This window comes from Periophthalmus magnuspinnatus, chromosome 13, assembly GCF_009829125.3.
Source record: "Periophthalmus magnuspinnatus isolate fPerMag1 chromosome 13, fPerMag1.2.pri, whole genome shotgun sequence".
In the NCBI taxonomy this organism is placed as follows: Eukaryota; Metazoa; Chordata; class Actinopteri; order Gobiiformes; family Gobiidae; genus Periophthalmus; species Periophthalmus magnuspinnatus.
Genome location: NC_047138.1, coordinates 31083388 through 31099365, shown reverse-complemented (window position 1 = coordinate 31099365; position 15978 = coordinate 31083388). Strand labels below are relative to the sequence as shown.

General features: G+C 38.1%; 1 protein-coding gene across 1 annotated transcript in view; it reads right to left on the bottom strand.

The window, feature by feature from the left end:
- Positions 1 to 6591: 6591 nt before the first annotated feature.
- Positions 6592 to 15978, bottom strand: part of bcas3 (BCAS3 microtubule associated cell migration factor) — a 223165-nt gene continuing 213778 nt past the window's right edge. Inside the window, exons 17-20 of the mRNA XM_033976611.2 lie at positions 10266 to 10390; positions 7353 to 7518; positions 6763 to 6860; positions 6592 to 6641 (exon numbers count right to left, since the gene is read on the bottom strand). Coding sequence (XP_033832502.1) covers positions 6592 to 6641; positions 6763 to 6860; positions 7353 to 7518; positions 10266 to 10390 — 439 coding nt within the window. The remainder of the gene's footprint in view (positions 6642 to 6762; positions 6861 to 7352; positions 7519 to 10265; positions 10391 to 15978) is intronic.

Here is a 15978-nt window from a genome sequence, read left to right as displayed (position 1 = left end):
TTAATATTAAAATGTAAAGCCGTGTTCCATATGCTAAACCTGCACACGTTTGTCACACGGTCCACCCGGCGCCGCGGAGAGGGGGCCGGACACGCGCCGCACGCCCAGATACAGATGACTTTTCCTGGATCAGATTCTGAACGAGGAGCCAAGGCCTGGAGGTAACTGAGGAGGAGGAGGAGGAAGAGGAGGAGGAGGAACATACAGAGGGAGCACCCCGAGGTCAGCGACGCGAGTTTAAAACGTGAACTTAAACAGAATCGTATTATTATTATTAAAATTTAAATCGCAAATCGAATCGCAATGTTTGTCAGAAAATTCACTAGAAAATTATATATTTTTGTCAAAGCGTTGAGTCGTTTTCGGCTCGTAAAACCGCTCTTTAAAAAAAAAAAAAGATGTCATTTTTAATACAGAGGGTAGCCATATTTGTTTTGATACGAACTGACCCTGCCTGTCCCTGATTGGATAATCCACCTGTCAATCACGACCGACTGAAAACTCCAGTTTAGGAGCACAGCGGTGTTCAAAATTCAAGACTGTCTGTCAAAGGTTTTGCATTCTCCTCTACAGGTGCCATTTTGAGGACTTTTTTACCAGTCAAAAGATAAGATATTTGGTTTTGAATGACTAATCACCATGGCAACGGTGCTAACTGTTCACCGCTCTGAAACCCACGGATAATAAATAAAGGAATAAAAGAACTTGAGCTGGAGGACAGTTAGAAATTCTACGGTGGAAACGGCTCTGTGCTCAATAGCGCCCTCAGCCTCACTGTTAGCGTCACTGTTAGCGTCACTGTTAGCGTCACTGTTAGCGTCACTGTTAGCGTCACTACTTCCTGTCCAGTTTTATCTTTAAGCTTTTTGCCGAGTCACGCTAAAATTAATAAATATTTAAAGATGAGGTAGTGGACGGGAGCTGAACATGTTAAACACTACACAAATAAAATTAATACTTCACCAGAAAACCAGAGGAGAGATTTTTGTGTCTCAGTGCTAACGCTAATGCTAATTTCAAGGCATAAATATTAAAAAAAACACCACAAACTGAAGTAGTCTACATTTAAAAACACTCAGATAGTCTTTATTTTAATCGATATGAATATTTCACTAGGGTGTTGATCTTATATTTTACACTTATTAAAAAAAATAAAGAAGTTAGCATTAGCTTTGAGACACAGTGCGCTAGCTGGTGTGCTATTTATGGTTAATATCTCTGTAAATACTGGGCCTATCCAGTAACAAAAACTGGCAAAAAGTTTAACATCTTCTCTTGATTTTTCCACAAAAAACTATGGCGACGTTACTCAAACGCACAAGCGCGATCGGTTTAACGCGGCGAGTGTGTGGAGCTAATCCCAAACAAATAACTTTTTTAGCAAACAACAAAACAAACGACAAATGGCGGGACTCTTTTAAAAACCTCTGCACTCAACACATAAAGAGCCTGTGTCTTCCTCATACCCAGCTACACTGTTTTAGCTCCGGGACACGCTAGCACTCCAGACCAATTAGCTAACACCCAAAACTCCCTCTAATTCAATAAAAACAAGCGCAAACGAAGCTTCGAATCTGGTCTGAAAAGAGCCCAAACTCACGGATGGCCACACACTGAACCGATCTGAACTACAGACCCACATCTTCTCATTACAAACACTCAAATATGTAATTAACTCTACCAAAAACGCTCCCGGCTAACGCGATGTTTACGCTAGCTCCCGCCTACGATTCTGCGCCGCCCTGGGTCTAACTGGTAGGAGATCTGCTCTCAAATTAGCGCTAACGACCGCGCGGAGTGTCAGAGCGATGAGGGTTGCCGCGGTGACAAGAACACCACCGATTTGCGTGCCAACTTTGCGCCGAGCGGACAAATTTGGGCGCATAATGAGAGAGAGTCACGGCGTTTACATTAATATCCAATTAGAAATACAGTCGTTATCTCGGCGGAGCAGTGGAGTGTGAAGCGGAGTTAGGTCAAAACGATGAATTCTGAACGCGGCTCCTTCGTCTTGTCTGGCTGCCATTTTGCCTCCGGGTTTGGGCGTCTCGTAGCGTCACCGCAAAAGACTTGTTATTCAAGCGCCACCGACGATTTTGAGATCGGAATGACGCGAAAGGAAGAAGGTAAAACGGGATTAGAAGCGGTTAAAACGTAATAAAAGCTCGTAGAAATCAGTGTTTGAAAAGTTTGAACAATATTAAAGCTCTAAATACACGAATGAGCGACGCCAGTGTGCAATGAAGCTCATAAACATAAATTACTGCTACACACACACACAAACACACACATATACACACACATAAACACACGCACAAACACATAATAGATTCCATAGTTTCCCTCAGAGGATATGAACCAGAGGAATGAGGCCATATCTGTGTATGTATCTGAGAGGAAACAGTGTGTCCGGGAGCACAGGTCCTCACTCGGCATGTGGCACCGATATTAGGTCCAAACACACACACAAACATGCAAACACACACACTCAAACATAAGCATGCAAACACACAAAGAGAAAAACAGGCAGACACACATGTACACACACAGAAAAGTCCTCACTCGGCATGTGGCATCGATATTAGGTCTAAACACACACAAACACACAAAGACATAAACATGCAAACACACACGCGCAAACATAAGCATGCAAACACACAAACAGAAAAACATGCACACACACATGTACACACACACAGAAAGGTCCTCACTCGGCATGTGGCAACGATATTAGGCCCAAACACACAAAGACATAAACATGCAAACACACACATGCAAACATAAGCACGCAAACACACAAACAGAAAAACATGCACACACACATGTACACACACACAGAAAGGTCCTCACTCGGCATGTGGCATCGATATTAGGTCCAAACACACACACACACAAACACACAAAGACATAAACATGCAAACAAACACACGCAAACACAAGCATGCAAACACACAAACAGAAAAACAGGCAGACACACATGGACACACACACAGAAAGGTCCTCACTCGGCATGTGGCACCAATATTAGGTCCAAACACACACACACATAATAATCCAAAGAAGCGCACAAACAGAAAAACAGGCACACGTACATGTACACACACAGAACGGTCCTCACTTGGCATGTGGCATTGATATTAGGCTCAAACAAACAAACATAAGCATGCCAACACGCACGTAAACACACACACAAACAGAAAAACAGGCACACACACACATGTACACACAAAGAAAGGTCCTCACTCGGCATGTGGCATCGATATTAGGCCCAAACACACACAAACATAAGCATGCCAACACGCACGTAAACACACACACAAACAGAAAAACAGACACACACACATGTACACACATCGAAAGGTCCTCGCTCGGCATGTGGCATCGATATTAGGCTCAAACAAACATAAGCACGCAAACACACACACAAAAACACACAAAACAGAAAAAAGGCGCGCACACACACACACACACACACGTACACACAAAGAAAGGTCCTCACTCGGCATGTGGCACCAATATTAGGCTCAAACACACAAACACACACACACAAACATAAGCATGCAAACACACACAAACAGAAAAACAGGCACACACACACATACACACAGAGAGGGAGAGGTCCTCACTCGGCATGTGGCACCCGATTTTTAATTTATTTATTTGAACAGAGACAGTGCTGCTTAATTTCTGTAAATGTGCCAGGCCTAAACACACACACGCACACACACACACACACAGAACAACACACAGAACAACACACAGAGAGAGGTCCCCACTCCGCATGTGGCACTAATAACAGCACAAACACAGGGTTTCCAGTGTAAAACTAAAGTAACTCGTTTTTGATCAATGGGAACAATAAGTGACATTTTTACTGCATAAATTGTCTTAAAAAAAGTATAAACCTTTGAAAAATACTGTAGAACACACACATACATACAAACACACACACACGCACGCACACAAATAGGGAGAGGGTCAGAGGTCAAAGTTCATACACCCATGATCCAAACAAAAGCTACAAAACACTTGCAGTTAGAAGTGACACTGAATAAAATCTCTGTATTTTAGGCTTAGTCCAACATTTACAACAATAAAACACATTTTATCCATTGGGAACGTGTCAAAAACAAATAATGGACGGACTAAAAAAACAAAAAGTGCAGATGTTTATGTTTAAATTAAATCAAATGTAAGCTCTTTATAAAGTCATTTTATGTATGTTTTTATTGTTACAGATATTACACTCACTGATGTCATTTTTCAGATCGCTAAAAGATTATTTCTGTACTTCATGGACACTTCATTTACATAAAAATAAATTATTAAACTCACTCTGTAAAAATGAAAATTAAAAAAAAAAATTAAAATAAAAAATTTTAAATTAAATTAATAAATACATAAAAATTAAAATTAATAAAAAGGAAATAAAAATGGAAATAAAAAATAAAAATGAAAAAATGAAATTAAAATAAAAATAAAAAAAATAAAAAACAAAAATGTATAAATGAATAAAAATGAAAATTTAAATAAAAAAAGAAAATAAATAAATCAATCAGAAAAAAAGAAAACAAAAATGAAAATAAAAAGAAAATTTACATAAAAAATATCTCCAAAATATATTTTTAAAAATCCAACCACAAACAAAAATAAATTTGTATTAGTTAAAATGACACAAATCAAGAGAATATTACAGAAAGTCATTTAAAGTTTTAACTTAATGCACTGTACACATACACCGGGGGGTTAGGGCTCAGAAACCTGTTTAATCGAGCAGAAGACCATAAGAAGAAACATACAAGCCTGAACACAGCAGGAGGAGTTTAAAGGCACAATATAGAACAACACAATCAACACAACACAAAACAACACAACACAACACAATACAGCACGACACACAGGGGCGCGCGTCTAAAAGGCCACAGCGGGTTAGCTTCAGTCCGTCTGGGAATAACATTTTACATATGGAATTTCAAATAAGGTTCTGAGTGTTTCGTGTTTGCGTTTACTGTGGAATTGTGCGTTGAACCGGTCGATACAAACACGTGTGTGAGGGAAAGTCCGACATGTCTGTGGTCAAAAGGTCCAGAGAGATGTATCAGCAGAAACAATTTAAAACTCTGTAACCTCATGACTGGTAAATAAACCGATGAAGCTTTAGCGTGGGGCAGAGTACGCAGAAGTGGTACTCAAGTAGAAGTACATGGATAGAACTCAGGTAAGAGTAAAAGTATTTGGGTAAAATACAAAACGAGTGGGAGTAACTTTAAGACAAACTGTCTGGACGTAACATCTGATCATAGACTGTATAAATGGACGCAGCTAATCTGTTAGCCGCCGCTTTACAAACAGGAAGTGATCATGTGCGCGCTTCCTGCTCCATCGACTCTGGCTCCAATTCACTTTCTATTGAAAAACCCTCTCTCTGTCTCTGCGTCTGTCAGACTCATTTGGTCTTAAATGTTCGTATTAACCCTCGACATGATCCTGTTCAGGTTCAGTTTTTTAAGTTATTTTATTTCTTAAGTTTTTTGTTTGTTTGTTTGTTTGTTTGTTTTTAAAATTAGAATTTAGAATTTCTTTTTTTTTTGTTAGGTTTTTTTTAAAGTTTAGGTTTAAAGTTTAATTTTTTTAGTTATTTTGAGTTTTTTGTTTTTATTTTGTTATTTTGAGAGTTTTAGTTTTTTTAGTTGTTTTACTATACATTTTTTTGTTATTTTGATTGATTTTTTAAAGTTTATTTTCTTAATTTTTTTGTTATTTGGAGTTTTTTTTTGCTTGTTTTTAGTAATTTTGAGTTGTTTTTGTTTGTTTGTTTTTTGGGCTAGTCTGAGTTTATTTATTTTTTTTGTCTCCTCTCTCTGTCTCTGCGTCTGTCAGACTCATTTTGGTCTTAAATGTTCGTATTAACCCTCTACATGATCCTGTTCAGGTTCAGTTTTTTTAGTTATTCTATTCTATTAATTTTTTTTTTTTATCAGAAATTTCTTTTTTTTAAATGTAATTTCTTTTTTTTTTTTTTTTATACGAGTTTTTGGTTTTTATTTTGTTATTTTGAGAGGTTTTTTAGTTATTTTTACAATACAATTTTTTGTTATTTTGATTGATTTTTTAAAGTTTATTTTCTCAATTTTTTTGTTATTTGGAGGGTTTTTTTGCTTGTTTTTAGTCATTTTTAGGGTTTTTTGTTTGTTTGTTTTTTTGGGGCTATTTTGAGTTTATTTTTGTGTCTTTTTTGTCCCCTCTCTCTGTCTCTGCTGCTTCAGACTCATTCTGGTCTTAAATGTTCGTATTAACCCTCTACATGATCCTGGGGTTTTTATTTCACTTTTGTGTCTGTAAATCAAGATATGAACATTAATAACAGACAAATCAGGTCCTTCTTTCCCCGAGGTCGCTCCCGGAATTCCACATTAGCCACTTCTTTATACCTAACCCAGTCTGCACATCTGATTTATAACATTAATGTAAAAGTGAAAGTACAATTGAAGGACGCGACTTTAAATAAAACATAAAATCTGGTATTGGACGGACACAGAAACGAGAGAAACTAAATCACGTCTGAAGGAGCAGCGCAAGAAACGCACATGTTCAAATCGTGAACCTCTGCACAGCGGGAAGAGCGACCGAAACGCACGTAACTGTCAAACATCACGCCATGAATCAAGCACGGTATAAAACTACTGCCTGTAAAAACGCAACAGCGGGTAGCGTAAACACTGTCCGCGGTACGTTTGTCGATAAAAGTGTAAAAGTACTCACCGGCCAGGAGGTACTGGTAGTACTGGACCAGGTCTGATGACATCACCAGAGGATGGTTAGCGTTAAACGGAGGCTGCAGCTCGTTCCACTGCGGAGTCCTAAAAAAAACAAAACACATCGATTTCACAGTTAGCAATTTACAACTTAAAGGCGGCGTACGCGCAATTTTCACGCAATTAAATAAAACGCAGTAAAAGCAGCTCTTAAGGTCAAAACGAGACCGCCGTGTGCCGTCTGCGTCGAATTAGAAAGTGTTTTTTTTATTGTCCGTGAACCAGGAAGTAAGGCTGGCGCGCTGTTAGTAAGCTAGTTCTTGTTAGCATTACCGTGAAAACTGTCAAAAGCTCAGCTCGTTGTGGAAAAAAACACTTATAAACTCATCACGGTGAGTATTTACGATGTTCTGAATGGAAAAGGTAAGTGAGGAATAACGTCGAACGACTGCAAACGGTTTAAAATGAACAGCAAGACAATAAAAGATGAGTAAATGAACCGTTCTGTAACACTGGCAGAACATGCAAACTCCACTCAGAGACCCGCAAACCGCCCGGTGAGAGGGAGGAGACGGGCTGACCGCTCCGCCGCCGTACCTGGTGAGGATCCAGCAGGCTCGGGGGCAGGTGCTGAGCTCGAGGGGCGTGTCGTCGCTGATCTTGGTTACCGTGGCGAGGGGGCGGGGCTCCAGGACGTGTTCGACTAAGTTTCCATAGCAGCTGAGGATGTAGAGGGAGTCCACCACCGACTGCCGCGACTGGTCTGGGATAAGAGAACACGGAAAATGTTTTTATGAATGGAAACATTATAACCTCCTGAGACTCGAGCTCTTTCAGGACTTTATTTGCAAAAACTATTAAGAGTTTGACACAGAGATTTAGTGTAAAAAACAAAATTAGAAACAATTGTGTCTCTAGGAACAATGTGTCTAATTTGTGCTGCTGACAGGTGTAGGAAGACGTACGCCTTTAAATAAAAATAAAATGAATAAATAAATAAATAAAATAATAAATAATAAAAAATAAATACATAAATAATAAAAAATAATTAAAAAATGAAATAAATAAATAAAATAAAATAATAAATAAAAAATAAATAATGAAAAATAAATAAATAAATAAATAAAAATAATTAAAAAATGAAATAAATAAATAAAATAATAAATAATAAAAAATAAATAATGAAAAATAAATAAATAAAAAAATAAAAATAATTAAATAAATAAATAAAATAATAAAAAATAAATAAAAAAATAAAAATAATTAAAAAATGAAATAAATAAATAAAATAAAATAATAAATAATAAAAAATTAATAAAATAATAAATAATACAAAATAAATAAATAAATAAAAATAATTAAAAAAATGAAATAAATAAATAAATAAATAAAATAATAAAAAATAATAAATAAATACATAAATACATAAAATAATAAATAATAAAAAATAAATAAATAAATGAAAATAATAAAAAAAGAAATAAATAAATAAAAATAATTAAAAAATGAAATAAATAAATAAAAATAATTAAAAAATGAAAAAAAATATTCTAAACTCTTAGAAATATTCAAAATTGACCATGTTCTTGTTGCTGTTCTTCTAAAAATTTGCACTGTGGCCTAAACAACCCAAAATGTGTCGTCCACAGATGAGGACACCAGGTCTCAGGAGGTTAAAGGCCTGTACCGGATTTGAATTTCCTCTTTACGTCATGAACTGTCGGGTAAAAGATGCTAATTTTTTTTTTTTACGTTTTCTCTCGTAAAAACCACAGACTGTTTATATAAATGGACATAGCTAACTCCTGAGCTTTTTTATTTTGCCATTTTGTCCGTAAATCAAGTTATGAACATTAATAACAGACCGATCCGGCGCCTTCTTTCCCTGAGGTCGCTCAAAAACAGGTTTGACCAACAGCGTCGCTCCTGATTGGCTCTTTGGTTTCACGTTTAAACTTCCAAATATGGCCCCTGGTCGCAGATTCGCCGCTATAACCGCTAGCAATGACGAGTCCGACGCTACGGGCGACGTCACACCCACTTAGTCCAGTTCTTTAAACCGTATTTTCCGGACTATACGTCGCTCTGGAGTATAAGCCGCACAAGCAAAAAAACGCGTAATAATGAAGGAATAAACATAAATAAGTCGCATTTTGGGGAAATTTATTTTGCAAAAACCGAGACCAAGAACAGACGTTTTATCTCTAAAGTCACGTAACACATTTATATTTATTCAGCTCCATGAAGCACAGACAGAACTGAACACATGTCTGGTTTGTTAACGTACGATATTAACAGTTAATCAGATAAATAAAGCAACAGGTTTACTCTGGATCTCACTCCAAATCAATAAATCCACTGAATTCTTCCTCCATTTCCTCTTTTACGCGGCTCATCGGACTCGGCAGAATATGATTATCTTTTACGGGGGATGAATAAAAGTCTTTTTCGTTGCCGTGACGTTGAAATTTCCACATAAATCATCACATATAAGTCGCATCCCTGGGCAAACTATGAAAAAAAGTGTCATTTATAGCCCGGAAAATGTGGTAATCTACGGTAAAAACTGTTACTGTTATATTGTTGCTAAGAATCATGGGAAACGGACTGTCTGACACGATCCCAGACGGTTGTTTCAGTGTCATGGTGCGACGCTTCGGTGTGTGTTCTCGTTGTGTTATCACTGTGTTATCGTTGTGTTCTCGTTGTGTTATCGTTGTGGTTGTGGTTGTGTTATCGTTGTGTTCTCGTTGTGTTCTCGTTGTGTTATCGTTGTGTTATCGTTGTGTTATCGTTGTGTTCTCGTTGTGTTCTCGTTGTGTTCTCGTCGTGTTCTCGTCGTGTTATCGTCGTGTTATCGTCGTGTTATCGTTGTGGTTGTGGTTGTGTTATCGTTGTGTTCTCGTTGTGTTATCGTCGTGTTATCGTCGTGTTATCGTCGTGTTCTTGTCGTGTTATCGTCGTGTTCTCGTCGTGTTATCGTTGTGTTATCGTTGTGTTCTCGTTGTGTTCTCGTTGTGTTATCGTTGTGTTATCGTTGTGGTTGTGTTATCGTTGTGTTATCGTTGTGTTATCGTTGTGTTATCGTTGTGTTATCGTTGTGTTCTCGTTGTGTTATCGTTGTGTTCTCGTTGTGTTCTCGTTGTGTTCTCGTTGTGTTCTCGTTGTGTTATCGTTGTGGTTGTGTTATCGTTGTGTTCTCGTTGTGTTATCGTTGTGTTCTCGTTGTGTTATCGTTGTGTTCTCGTTGTGTTATCGTTGTGTTCTCGTTGTGTTCTCGTTGTGTTCTCGTTGTGTTCTCGTTGTGTTCTCGTTGTGTTATCGTTGTGTTCTCGTGTTCTCGTTGTGTTCTCGTTGTGTTATCGTTGTGTTCTCGTTGTGTTATCGTTGCGTTCTCGTTGTGTTCTCGTTGTGTTCTCGTTGTGTTCTCGTTGTGTTCTCGTTGCGTTCTCGTTGCGTTCTCGTTGTGTTCTCGTTGTGTTCTCGTTGTGTTCTCGTTGCGTCGCTCACCTTTCTCTCTCTTGATGTTGGGGTTGGACAGGAACCAGGACCTGGACGAGGCGAAGAGCGCGGCCACGCAGAACTCTCCTCCGCTGGACTTACTGGGCGAGATCTGCGGAGGCGGCTTCGATTTGCTGAAACAAAACAGGACAGATGCAAGTTTATACAAAATACTGTGGTGAACGACTCAAGGAACAGTGACATTTGAGGAAACTGAAATATGACCTGACAAACTAATCCAAGAACAGCTTTGTATAGAGTTAAACCCTTTTTTTTTGCTAGCGTAGCCCCTCTCTCTGTTATTTTATAAAAAAAAATAATTTTTTTTAGTCATTTCTTTTTCTTTTTTTTTAAGTTTAGGTTTAAAGTTTAAGTTCTTTTTTTTAATAAGGTTTTTTTTTAGTTATTTTGAATTTATTTATTTTTTTGTTGATATTTTGAGACATTTTTAGTTGTTTTTTATTTTTATTATTATTATTATTATTTTTTTGTTATTTTGAGGGTTTTTTTTTTTGTTTAAAGCTTAGGTTTAAAGTTTTATTTATTTATTTTTGTTTCTTTAGGTTTTTTTATACAGGTTTTTTTTTTAGTTATTTCTTTTTTTTATTTTAAAGTTTAGGTTTAAAGTTTAAGTTCTTTTTTTTAATAAGGTTTTTTTTAGTTATTTTGAATTTATTTATTTTTTTGTTGATATTTTGAGACATTTTTAGTTGTTTTTTATTTTTATTATTATTATTATTATTTTTTTGTTATTTTGAGGGTTTTTTTTTTGTTTAAAGCTTAGGTTTAAAGTTTTATTTATTTATTTTTGTTTCTTTAGGTTTTTTTATACAGGTTTTTTTTTTAGTTATTTCTTTTTTTTATTTTAAAGTTTAGGTTTAAAGTTTAAGTTCTTTTTTTTGTTTGTTTGTTTTCTATAAGTTTTTTTAGTTATTTTGAAATGTATTTATTTTTTGTCATTTTGAGACATTTTTTAGTTATTTTTAATTTTTATTATACATATTTTTGTTATTTTGAGGGGTTTTTTTTAGGTTTTTTTTATTTTAAAGCTTAGGTTTAAAGTTTAATTTCTTTTGTTTTTGTTTGTTTGTTTTTTTATACAGGTTTTTTTTTTTAGCTATTTTGATTCATTTTTTTTTTTTTTTTGTTATTTTGAGAGGTTTTTTAAGGGTTAATTTCCTTTATTCTTTTGTTATTTGTATTTTCTTTTTTTGTTCGTTTTTAGTTATTTTGAGGTTTGAGGTTCAGACGCCTTCTTCCCCCGACGTCACCCCCGCTAGCGTTAGCAACAGGTTTGATTGACGGCGTTGCTAAGCTCCCGCTCCATGCTAAACCATCTGTGTGGGCGGGGAGGGGGCGTTACCTTCAACAGCCTCGCTCCCGATTGGCTCTTTGGTCGCCATGATACCCGCTAGCCTCGATTCGCTTCGTTTGACCGGAGCTGGACGCCATCGGTGACGTCACAGTGTCTCAGTCCACTTCTTCACGCGCTCTATGGATGTTTTGTTGTTCTAAATCCTCGTGTGGACTCAGATTGTGATTTCGCTGGCGTTCCGTTGAGTCGCTCCAGTCCAAAGTCCCGCCTGCGTCTGTCTGCGAACCATCACGCTCTAATGGCAGCTGACAGGTTTGTCCGGGGTAAACGCTTTAAACTAGAGTCAAGGTGAAACTGTCGGTGAATGGGACGCTCAGCGGAACATGACGCAGTGCGGTTTGGGTTTGGCTGCGCTGGATTTTAGGGGATTTCACCGTTTGTAGATTCATGTTTTATTCTTTAGTCGATCGAAAAAAGATCTGAAGTAAAATTCATGATGCGTTTAAAGCTTAACCTGGAGTTGTGTTTTTGTTTCATTCACACACGTTTAACGCACAAACCCTGCAGATTTACGCTTCTCCTCAAACAGAAAACACTCTGTTCCACCTTGTGATGTCATCAAGTGGCGATAGAAGAAGTGCTCTGCCGTGTTTTTTAACTCCACACACCTTCACTAGAATCATTTGGATATAATATCAGCCCTGGAATTGCCGATTTCTATTGAGCTAAAGGTAAAAGGTGTTAACTTGAAAAATACCACTTCATGACATCACAAGGTGGAACAGAGCGTTTTGAGTTTGGGAGATGTAACAGACTGATAATAAAGTGCGACTCAAACATGTGTGAATGAAACAAAACAAAACTCCAGGTCTGTTTTTGAGGAGGAAACGGCGTCAGAACACGACTTAAAGCTACAAGAGTCAGTTTTGTGGAATATTGGAGCTTTAAAATTGACTTATTTTTTGGAATGTTGAAAATAAAACATGCCTCAATGAGCAGAGAAATATAGTATGCTAAAAAAACAAACTTTTATTTAATTTTATGTTATTTATTTTATTTTTATTGTATTTTATTTTATCTTGTTTTATTTATTTAATTTATTTATTTATGCAATTTTTTTATTCATGCAATTTTTTTATTTACGCATTTCTTTATTTTTTATTTATGCAATTTAGTTATGCAATTTTTTTATTCATGCTTTTTTATTTATGCATTTCTTTAATATTTTTATTTATTTATGCAATTTATTTATTTATGCAATTTATATATGCAATTTTTTATTCATGCAATTTATTTATTTATTTATGCAATTTAATAAAGTTTATCAGTGTGTACGTCACAGTGGGCGTGTCCCGGTCGTGTTAAAATGGCAAAATGGCGTCTTGAAACTAAACGCCTAAAGACACTCAAACATGAATCACTCCAAACAGAAAAAACAACTACGGTTCAAATCTCTGAAACGTCCATTTTTTCCAGAACACGTCTGGTTCGGCCGACGCTCCGCATTTCTCTCCGTTGCGGTTTTCCGTGTGTCCGGTCGGTCCCGTCTCCGGACAGCTCGCTCCGTCCAGGCTCCTGTTGTGATTGGTCCCATATGAGGAGCTTTAGTTCAGCCCAAACTTCCTCCTCTGCTCCCGACATGAACAATAATCCAATAACAGCCGATAAAGTCACTGTAGGGCAGGAAGTGGAGCGCGGCCAAAGGACAGAACGCCAAACGCTCGTCGGACCTCAGGTTATTATTAAAGTGCATCTGACGGGGCTTCATGTTTGTCTAATTATGATTTGGTTCGGTGGATAGAACCTGTGCTAAATATTTATCAGAGTTTTATGTCAGTGAAGTGGCAGTTTGTGGGGAAAAAAAAAATTGAGAATAAAAGTACAGGAAGTAGCTCTGAGTTGTAAAACAGAATCGCTCCAAAAGTCCAGCCACAACACGAGGAAGACATTTTTCTGACAGTTTAAACCTGCATTTAACTAAATAAAGGTGTTTTCATGTATTTTTATTAGTCTAATCATAACTATTGTGTAATTTTAGATGAGTTTTGAGCTTGTTCACGTTATGGTTGCTATGGTAACAGTTACAGCGGATAATCTGGAGCCGAGTTTTGTATTTGGAATTCTGACCGCGAGTGTCACAGCGACCAAAGAGCCAATCAGGAGAGAGGGTGTTGAGAGTAACGCCCCTTCCCCGCACCGCAGCACTGGGTTAGAACAGAGCGGGCGCTTAGCAACGCTGTCAATCAAACCTGCTGCTAACGCTAATGTGAGCGACGTCGGGGAAAGAAGGACCTGATTTGGGACGAGGAGAGAGGAGAGAGGAGGGACGAGGAGGAAAGGAGGAGGAAGATGAGGAAGGAGAGACGGAGGAGGGAAGAGAGATGGGGGGTGAGGAGAGAGGGAGGAGGGAGGAGAGAGGAAGAGGGGGTAGGAGGGGAGAGGAGGAAAGGAGGATAAGGGCAGATGAGGAGGGAGGAGGGAAAAGAGATGGGGGGTGAGGAGAGAGGAAGAGGGGGTAGGAGGGGAGAGACGAGAAATAAGGAGGGAGGAGGAAGGAGGGAGGAAGAGGAGGTAGGAGGAGAGAGGAGGAGGGAGGAAGAGGGGGGAGGAGGAGAGAGGAGGAGGGAGTAGAAGGGAGAGAGGAGAAATAAGGAGGGAGGGAGAAAGAGGAGGTAGGAGGAGAGAGGAGGAGGGAGTAGAAGGGAGAGAGGAGAAATAAGGAGAGAGGAGGAAGGAGGGAGGAAGACGGGGTAGGAGGAGAGAGGAGGAGGGAGGAAGAGTTGGTAGGAGGAGAGAGGAGGAGGGAGTAGAAGGGAGAGATGAGGAGGAAGGAGGGAGGAAGAGGGGGTAGGAGGGGAAAGGAGGAGAGAGGAGGAGGAAGGAGGAATGAGAGAGGAAGAGGGGGTAGGAGCAGAGAGAAGGGAGACGAGAGAAGAAAGGATGGAGGAGGAGGGAGTAGGAGAGAGCAGGGAGAAAGGAGGAGTGAGAAAGGCGATGTAAGGACATGTTACCAGTTTGTCTGTTATTAATGTTCATATCTTGATTTACAGTCACAAAAGTGAAATAAAAACCCCAGGATCATGTAGAGGGTTAAAACGAACATTTAAGACCAGAATGAGTCTGAAGCAGCAGAGACAGAGAGAGAGAGAAAGTTTATCAATAGAAAGTGAACTGGAGTCGATGGAGCAGGAAGTGCTCCATGATCACTTCCTGTTTGTAACGTAGCAGGTTAGCTTCATTTATATAAACAGTCCACTGTCGTCTCTGCTGCTCGTGTCCAACCAGGAAGTAAAACAACGACTTTCACCTGAATTAAACCTTGAACAAACCAGGTAAAAATGTTAAATTTAACGATGTTTACTGTTGTTGTAGTGAAACGCGCGGCTGAACCTGTCACACACTTCAGCCTCGTGTTTTTAATGGGAGCTGGCGTCGGCTCCGTGTGTGGCATTGTGGGAAACGTGCGGCGTGCCAAAGCCTAGGCTGTGTGTGGAGAGTGTGTGGAGGTCACGCGGGCTTGGTCGGGGTGTTTGTGGTGTTTAGAACAATATGCTTTTAATTTCAAAGTGTTAATATCGGCGGTGGTCTATGAGCGGGGCATTTCTGGCGACAGGTCGACCGTGACTTGACGATTGCTTCATTATTTTTGCAGGTTTTTCAAACTGGAAAACAAGTTAAAGGCACTGTACCTGATTTTTATCATCTTAAAAATGTGAAAAACAATGAAAAACAGTCCAAAAAACCCCCAAAAACAAACAACTTGTTATTTCTCACTTACGTTAAAGAGGAGGTATTTACTTCTATGGGGTATTAACTGTAACATATTTAACATATGGCAAACCCCCCCACCAAAAAAGTTACACAGTGCATCTTTTACACAATAGGACCTTTAAAACAAATATGAAAATGATAAAACACTTTTTCTTGAAACAATATACTGTGATTTTCCATTTTTGTACTTTTCTATTCCCATGTGTGTTACATGTGTGTTATATGTGTGTTACATGTGTGTTACATGTGTGTTACATGTGTGTTATATGTGTGTTACATGTGTGTTATATGTGTGTTATTTGTGTGTTACATGTGCGTTACATGTGTGTTACGTGTGTTATGTGTTATATGTGTGTTACTTGTGTGTTACATGTGTTACTTGTGTGTTACATGCGTTATTTGTGTGTTACATGTGCGTTATATGTGCATTATATGTGTGTTACATGTGTGTTACATGTGTGTTACATGTGTGTTACATGTGTGTAATCCTCTGTGTGCAGTAGTTCACACTGGTCCATGTGTCTTATACAGAGACACATCAGTATAAACAGATTCAGGACAGACTCATTTCTGTCACTGTGACTGTTTTAGTGTTGACACCTGCTCAGAGAAGTAGAGGCTGTTTATATAAATGGA